The sequence below is a fragment of the Ceratosolen solmsi genome, unplaced genomic scaffold, assembly GCF_000503995.2.
Source record: "Ceratosolen solmsi marchali unplaced genomic scaffold, CerSol_1.0 scaffold10, whole genome shotgun sequence".
Taxonomy (NCBI): Eukaryota; Metazoa; Arthropoda; class Insecta; order Hymenoptera; family Agaonidae; genus Ceratosolen; species Ceratosolen solmsi.
The window spans coordinates 22,007,307-22,016,642 of NW_011948412.1; the positions used below are offsets into that span (position 1 = coordinate 22,007,307).

At 29.9% G+C, this 9,336-nt stretch overlaps 1 protein-coding gene across 1 annotated transcript; it reads left to right on the top strand.

Annotated features, from left to right (window-relative positions):
• The first annotated feature begins 470 nt into the window (after window positions 1-470).
• LOC105366006 (proline-rich protein 4-like) lies at window positions 471-2,164 on the top strand. Its single transcript, XM_011504311.1, has 2 exons — window positions 471-482; window positions 574-2,164. The coding sequence occupies exons 1-2, from the start codon at window positions 471-473 to the stop codon at window positions 1,843-1,845; spliced, it is 1,284 nt and encodes a 427-aa protein (XP_011502613.1). The 3' UTR covers window positions 1,846-2,164.
• Window positions 2,165-9,336: the final 7,172 nt, after the last annotated feature.

Below are 9,336 nucleotides of genomic sequence, written 5' to 3' on the forward strand. Positions count from 1 at the left end.
ACTTTTATTTAAAATTGTTAAGGATCAAATTTTAATCTTATATCTCATAAATACAGTTTATTTCATCATTATAATTAGTCTTTAATTTTAAGATACTTTCATTGTTTACAATTCAAAGGATGCGATATTTAATAATTTTATAATTTTACAAATGTTCGTTACCTAGAAAACTATATATTCGTGTAATTCTTAAAAATATGAAATCAATCAGAATATCGCCATTATGATCATTTATGTTATTTTATATAAATATTTAGATTATTATGAAATAAGAGATCCATACGATAATGATGTCTATAATTTTACGCATTTAAGTCACGTATTAAACCTAAACAAAATTTAAATTACATTTAATGAAATAGTAATATGGTTAATCCTATTACCGGCTCTTCAATTAATTTTTTGTATTCAAATATACATATTAATATCAAAATATTATATTTCCCTTTCGATAGATAGCGTATCCAAATATGCAATTATACGTAATATCAAATAACAGTTCACTTCCTAATACATTGTCTCTTGATAGTCAATTAACATCTAATCTAATTGAATAAATGATTCTATTTTCAGACAGCTCTTCTCTTCCTAAGCCTTTTGGCTGTTGGGTTTAGTAAGCAAGTGAACCAAGATACGGCACATGAGGAGCCGAAGGGAGCAGTCACCGAGGAAGAACAAAAGGGGGAAAATACCGATTCCTCCGATAAAAACCAAAACAAGCGCGGGCTGTTTGGTCTAGAGGGCGACTTCGGTCAAGATATTTTTAGCGGTGGTTACGGTGGTCACCACCAATCGATTGGACATGAATTAGGCGGCATCCAGGAATCAAACGATGGCCACGAGTTCAGTGGCTACGACTTCGCCGGACACGAGATCAGTAGCGGTCAAGAACAAGGTCCACATCATATCGAACCCCATCACGATCATCATAGTCATAGTAAAATAAAGCAGATCACAATTGAAAAAACGGTAAAGGTGCCGTACCCGGTCGAAAAGCATGTGCCCGTGCCAGTCGAGAAGGAAGTACGGTATCCTGTTAAGGTGCCCGTGCCTGCTCCATACCCAGTAGAGAAAAAGATTCCCGTTCCGGTAAAGGTCCCTGTCAAAGTCCCAGTCCATATACCCGCGCCATACCCCGTCGAGAAAAAAGTCTATTACCCAGTCCATGTACCTGTCGACCGTCCAGTGCCACACAAGGTTTATATTCCTGCACCTTACCCCGTCGAAAAGAAAATCCACTATACGGTAAAGGTTCCAGTACCCCAGCCCTATCCAATATATAAGCACATACATTACCCCGTGAAGATTCAAGTTCATGTACCGCAACCTTACCCCGTGATAAAGAATATCCCGGTGCCGGTAAAGGTGCACGTGGATAAACCAGTTCCATACCACGTTGAAAAGCCGTATCCCGTCCCAGTGGAGAAGAAGGTGCCGTACCCGGTGGAGAAGGTCATTCACTACCCAGTGAAGATTCACGTCGACAAGCCCATACCAGTCCCCGTCGAAAAGCCTGTGCCGTATGAGGTTAAGGTTCCCGTGCCCGCCCCATATCCCGTTGAGAAGAAAGTACCCTATCCAGTGGAAAAGGAGGTACCGTATCCAGTAAAGGTACCAGTAGATAGGCCGGTACCCATTCACATAGAGAAGAAGGTCCCGTATACGGTTCACAAGCCCGTGCCTTACCCAGTTAAAGTACCGGTACCTGTACCTGTGCATGACCACCATCACCACTACCACGAGAACCATCACGGGCATAACGAGGCTGGTGAGCAGTATGATGCCTCGAGCTACGGCGAGGAGTACTCAGGGAATTCTCAGCAGTCCGAGCACCCCGGATATTGAGAAGGGCTAATAGCCGGGCTACCTCACCTATGACGGAACTCAACGATTTATTTGTATTTATATTCTTTGATAAAACGATCGAGTCATCGAGAGAAGCTTCTCGTATTCAATCAAAATACTAAATTTTCTAGGGATTTCATTAGGTATAATGGCTTGTTCCAAAGGGTTGTTGAGTAAGCCATGCAACGGAGAACAGTATTTAAAACCCAATTTATGGGGGTATGATGTTTATGTTATTAAACGGCACGAGATATTCTGATAAATCAGAATTTAGAACGCTCTAGTTAGTAAAACAAAATAATATGTCGATCAATGGATTTGACAATTTATTTATATCGAAATTATTAACTGGCAAACAAGCGTTTTGAATATTATTTTTGCATTTATAGCGTACGCTAGGTATATTATAATGCACATATTTAGAGAAAGTATTTCGAATAAAATTGTGTACCTATTCGAACAAGAGTAGGTGGAATATCAGAAAAAAATTAATTTCGAAATTTCAAATTTTTGTATTAGTTAAGAGCAATTACAGATTTGAATAAGAGGACAAAAAAAATACTATCGTAAATGTTTCGACATTTATATTTGTGATAGCTCAACATTTATGTTGCTCTAGAAAAATTTGTAATCTAGTAAATAAGTACGTATCTGTTTTAATTACAAAAATTAAACACACGTGTATTTTATATTTTTTTTTAGAAAATTTATATAGAAGTGCACCCATAGAAATATGAGTTTCTATCAATTATTAACCAATCAAAATTTTAGCTAATTATCACGGAAAACAGCTGAAAAAATCACATTTCTACAATGCATCTACATCTTTATGGAAATGTAATTCGAAATATGATTTATGGACTTACACATAAATAAATAAAAATCCTATTCGTAAATAATTTTATAAAGTCGTCTTGGGCATTGAAAAATGTAAACGAGTCGACGATAGTCTGACCATTAAGAAAGGTGCCCATTTAAGCGACATAGAGCGACACAGGCCGCTGGAGCTGTATTTTTGTACTCGATCTTTCATAATGTTTCCATCGTATATGAATTTACGATATCTATCTATCTATTATTATTTTTTATAATAAAATAACAACCAAAGAAAAAATTTATTGGTCAGTTTTGTTTTTGCGGTTTAATTCACGAAATACCTTTCCAATAAATTGATATTTATCACAGTCTGTATTTATTTTGGATGGCGAAGTCTAACTCAATCGGGTAAAAGTCGCCAGAGAGAAAGGAGCTGAGCCTTTACAACGTTAGAACATGTCCTGCCGTTCTAAATAAAGTCTCTAATGGAGCGCGCGCGTGCGCGATAATGAAATGAAATTATCGCGCAAAATTGGCTTAAACGTCCTACTATTAAATTCAAGAGTTTATATCTTTACCATGCGCGTACTTATGCCCTCTCTTGCCTTCTTTTTTCCTCTCTACACTCGCTCACGATTTAATGAAAATGGACAAAGGAACACGGCAATAGTAATTAAGTATTACGAGGATTTTATATTAATATTCTGGATTTCACTGGAGAACGAAACATGACGTACACCGTTCGTGATGTGAAATTATATAAAACTTGTCGAGCTATTTAATCTTCATTCATATGGAATAATCCATATGGAATAGTGTCTGCAAACTTCACGAATAAAATTTCAGGAATAATGAAAATGTAAATTATCATAAATATCGTAAAGATAAATTTTTTCAAAATTTATGATGCTCATAAACATACGCTATCAGTAATCAAAGATAAATTCTGCTTCACTAACACATTCTCGAAATTTAAAGTTCGCCGTGACTTTATTTAAATAAATATTATTTAAATGAATATTACATAAAATTAAAGCTTCCAATACAGTTTTGATAACTCTGAATTGAACATTAGAAAACTATTCTCTTACGTAACAATTATATTATTTGAATCGTTCTTAAGCATTTTGTTATTATATCTATTTGAAAAGTTTCATCCATCCATCACAATATATGATTAGACGGGAACACTTAAATAATTTTTATTAATACACCAATAATTGAATAATTTTATTTAACAATTAAATAAGTGCAATTCAAAATAAAACAAGATAAAAGTAGTACCTAATTTTCTCCACGGACAAAACTACATTTAATATAATGAGTTTCGACTGAAAAACCAGTTGGTACGTTGAAATTTATGTACGTAAAATGCCTCAAAATCAAATGAACCGAAGTGCGGGAAAGTGCATGAAAAAAATTGGACATGCCGTACAGTTGAAATGGAAAAAGAATTTATCTAATCACTTTTACGCGCTCGGGTATATAAAATATGCAATATGAAATTTCCACGGTACTTTAGCATCGTTTATTGCAAATCATATTATAAGTATATAATATAATATAATAATTGTTCAACCGAACTTCTCAATTTCCACGAAATTTTAATAAATCGTGTGCTTCCCAGAGATAGCTTGATTAAACGATTGTCAAAACGGAATTTTACAAGTCAAACTCTACTTGTACAATACATGTTTAGCGTACGTACCCTTTATTTTCACAGCTGCTAATAATTATCGAAGAAATCGCGTACATTCATACAATATATTAATATTATTAATAATCGAATTTTTTTTACTTTTACTTTTTTGAGGTCAATTTTTAATAAATGGTTGATTAAACTCTCTTAATGGAAATATTCACTTACTGTTATCTGTTTTGAGAGAAAAATGAAACCTACTTTATGTTGATAATCTATAGCTACATATGTATAGAATTGATTTCTTATTTGAATATTATGTATATAATATTTTACATTAAAGATACAGTGACATTAGTAGCGACAGTATTTTAAACCAATCATTCTTGGATTATAATTGTGCTGAATTATGAAAAATAAACGAAACTACAGTAAAATTAGTATAATTCTATATTTCAATTACACTGCTGTATGCTTATATTACGCAATACTTTCATTTAATGAACTCATAATAGTTAACATTATCGGCGATAAATTAGCAGCGACAAACAATATTGACACGATAAGGCCGCGTGCCCATTTTCATAATTTATTCGATTGACACTTCCGAAAGTTATGCATGAATTAAGTAACGCCAACAGAACTTTCACGGACATGATAAAACATGACTACGATTTATTTCTTTTCAGAGGCCATACAGAGGAATAAACTTTAGTTCGAGAATTTCACGTATTAAATAGCACATTTTCACCGCAGACTTTACCTCGATCGTTATCATATTAGAAATCTGGGCACGAATTTATCGTTCACTCATAGGATATGACCGACTCAGCTTCATTTCAATGATATATATACAAAACGCATGGGGCGGATACAAAAATGGGCGAATTTACTATTACTATCGCATTGAAAAAAAAGATTCAAGAAAATAAATGATTTTATATTGGATATCATAAAATCAAGTTCTGATTTTTTAATTTTTTTCTTAATTTTATTAAGTTGGTATTTTAAGCCTATAGTCCTCTTTAGTTGAATTATTATATACTTAATAATAATTCTTAGATTTTTTAGTATTAACTAATATTAGAAGAGTAGGTAGAATATATCCGTCATATCTGTGAAAAAATTACAAATAGCGGTAAATAACAATTAGATTCCTTACAAAGTTTTAATAATTTTTCTTTTAAATCATTAGGTTCATTTATGATATATCTACATTTTATATCTTACTAGACTACACATATAATACTCTAAATTTTAAATGAAAGAATATTGTTCTAGGATATATTTATAATATCAACTAAGTGAATAATATCTCATTTTGCCTTATTTGATTACGAATATACGTGAAATTTTATGAAATAGTAAAAGCTGTTTTATAATTTTAAAAATTAAGTTCGTTACACTTTCGTTTAATAATTTTAGCCTTATGATAATGTATACAGCACCCGATCATAATATATGAAATAACATCTCAGACTGTACACGTGATATTTAAATGATCTGAAATGTATTTACAAAACAGAATATGAAAGTAGAAAAAGTAAGCTTTCATTTGTGACATAAGACATTGGAAACGGTACTCGTTGTAGATCTTGAAACAGCTAAAATATGCAAAATAATAGCATTAAAAAGCATTAAAAATGAAACGAATTTTTTAATGTTTTACAAATTGCAATTAAAGTACTTATTTTTATTTAAAGCTCTACTTTCTTTTCTTTCAACATTCTATACATATTATAGAATGCTTACACATCAAGTTAGTAACTTTTATTGCATCCAATGAGACAAATAGTTGCGCGCAGCATCTTCATAAAAATGTTTGCTTGTACATTCCCCTCTCGAACCAATCGTGATTAAATTTCCATTGGGTGACCAAAAACAAAAAGTGCCCAAACGCTTTCCTTTAGAAACGTAGCCCAAGAAATCCGCGTTTCTCCTATTGTATACGCATGAGAAAGTATTCGATTTATTTTGTTTTTAAAACGAAGGAACAGAGTACCTTCGTCTCCGTAAGGTCGACAACCCGAAAAATGAAGTAAGAAGGAAAAAATGCCTGACCCAGACGATGAGCGCGCCAGGCCCCTCCAAAGGGAAGGAAGGGGCACAAGGTCGTTAGAGAAGAGGCCCCGGCCAAGGCCACGCATGCGCGCAGCAGAGGCCTTCGACACAAGACAGTGAAAGTCGCGCCGGGTAAAAGTATTCCGCAATGGCTCATCAAGGAAATGCGGAACTTCCGACAGAACAATGATATGATATGATGATGATATTCGCATACGTAAGACACACGGGTGTACTTCAGTGGATTTATCAGGATCGTATAGTCAATTCTTACGAGACTACTCCACCAATTTGATGATACGGCCGTATGATAATTCTCAAATAGAATATTTAAAAGTCTATCACTTTGGAAATATTGGCATTCAAGAAAAAAATAACTAATGCTTAGAGACATTGTGTACAAATTTACTAACAAACAAAATAAATCTAATTAAAAAATTATTAAGTAAGTTATGTAACTTTAAGGTCTATATAAATAGTCTCAATATTGATTTGTTTAAATCTTAAATGTCCATATCTCAATACAATATCAAGTCTGCAATATTTGCAAAACTCTTAGAACTTAACATCGAAAACAAAAATGTGATTACATGATCAAGATAATGAATGAATGTCGGTTATTACGGTTAACGTTGCAAACTTGGAAATGATTTAATTTCTTTAAATTATATGAAAGTTTGATTTATTATCAAGGAAATAGGTGGTTTGTCCATAAATTTTGTACAAAGCATTAATTTTACTATTTTTTTATGACATGTAAACGTTGAAATAAGTGGTAATTGAGATATTTACCTAGCAAATTCACTTGCAAAAAAGGAAGATCTCGTATGGTGCTGATGGATGATTTATATAAATATAAAAATATTTTCTTTTGAAAATAATAAATACTTCGGACCTGAAAAATTCTTTTTATTTCAGTAAAACATTTGACTGATTTTATGGAATTTCTATGTCAGTGATAAAATATTATGTATTTTGATGCCATATTATTAGATAAGCAAAAATTAATTTAAATAAATATATATGGTATTAAACAAGTACATAAATTCTTACTTTGAATCAATTATTTGCAATAATTGATACCTTATTATATTCATTATATTGTTAAACGATCACACAATGTATCTATGTTCTTAAGTAATCTTGATCATTGATATAGCTTTCTTTTTAACTTATAATTCTTTCTTGATTATTCCGTGCGTGTATCATTTTTTCATAGAAAATAAAGTTTTTTTCTTAATCTAATATTATCATATTTCATACTAATTTATACTTTCGTGATAATATATACCTTTTTAATATTTTAACTATGAATAGTATTTTCTTAGGCGATATAAAATAAACAGAACGTTATTGATTATTCTTAGTTATTTTCATAACGACAATTATTAAAATTATCTTTAAATATAATATTATTCTACTGTATGTATATATATATATATTTAAAACTCGTATATAATTAAAATATAATATTTATTTAAATATTGCAGATTATGAAAACCGTTTAGTCTTTTTTTAATCCTAGAAATGAAAAAAATTAAAATTTTTTAAGGTAAAGAAAAAAATCGGATTATATTAACATTTTATATAATAAGCTTATTTAAAATTATATGAAAAAAAGTATCTGAGAAGACTTAAAATGAATTTATCAAATTTAAAATTAAAAAATTACATGTCCCGTTATAAGAATTAAATTACAAAGATATATATGAGACATTTTAATTGATAAAGTATATTCTTTATATATGGTAATACATTTTCATTTCACATACATTAACGGAAATGGTTTCCGCAAATGATATTACTTTACAAAATTAAAAAATCTAAAGAAGGTAACATCTTATATAAAAGAACCATTAATTTAAAAGTATGTAAAAGCGTATACATTTATATAGTTTTTATCGGCTTTATTGAATTTTGTTGTTCCATTATACCTGACTAACCAATGATCTAATAATAATATGCAATGTAACTTAATTTTACATTATTTTATAATATTTAATTACGTTAATATATCCAAGTATAATGATTTAGCATCCGATTGATAATTAATTCTAAAAGTAAGTTAAATTATATGAGATATTCTATATTATAATTATTGAATTGGAAGTACTTTCATATATTTACACAACAAATAAATAATGAATTTATAATATTGGAAGTATTATAATAAAAAAAGTAATTTATAAGCTATTTAATAAATAGAATTTTAAATAACCGCAATGAATAATTCAGTCGTGAAATTACATTTCTTTACTATAAAATACATTAAATAATTAAAAATAGAATTAATAACCACGATCATCAATAATTCAGTCATAATATTTATATTCTTATACTTATTAAAATATTATTATATATATTCTTATACTTATATAAAAAATCTTTCTTATCAACTTGTCAATACTACAAATTTTAGGCATATAAACCCGAGACTATATTAAAATATAAAGAATATAAAATATAATGAATAATAATAATATACTAATAATGAATAGGGCATATCTAAGTTTTATTTGAAAATGATGTATAGTTTATTTTCCCAACAGTCATGTATATATTTGTATAGAAGAATTAATATTTTCCTACCTATAGTTTGTATAATTAGTTTATTATTAATCATCAATAATAGAATAAGATCATTTCATTATAGAAATAAATGTCATAGGTCATTTTTAATCGCTTCATATTCCATTATACACTTACTTTTCTATTACCTATACCGAGGACAATAAAACAATAAAATATATATATATATATATATATATATATATACATATATATATAATGACTCCAATAAAAAAATTTCACAGATCACTTAATTACATTACATTATATTGTGTACAGCTGATTAAATGGTATAACTTGAGCATTGTTCTATGCATTTAATTAAAATTTAATATAGGGTAAACAAGACACTATTAGTAATAACAAGATACGTTATTGAAAATACAGTGCTTTACATACTTAAAATT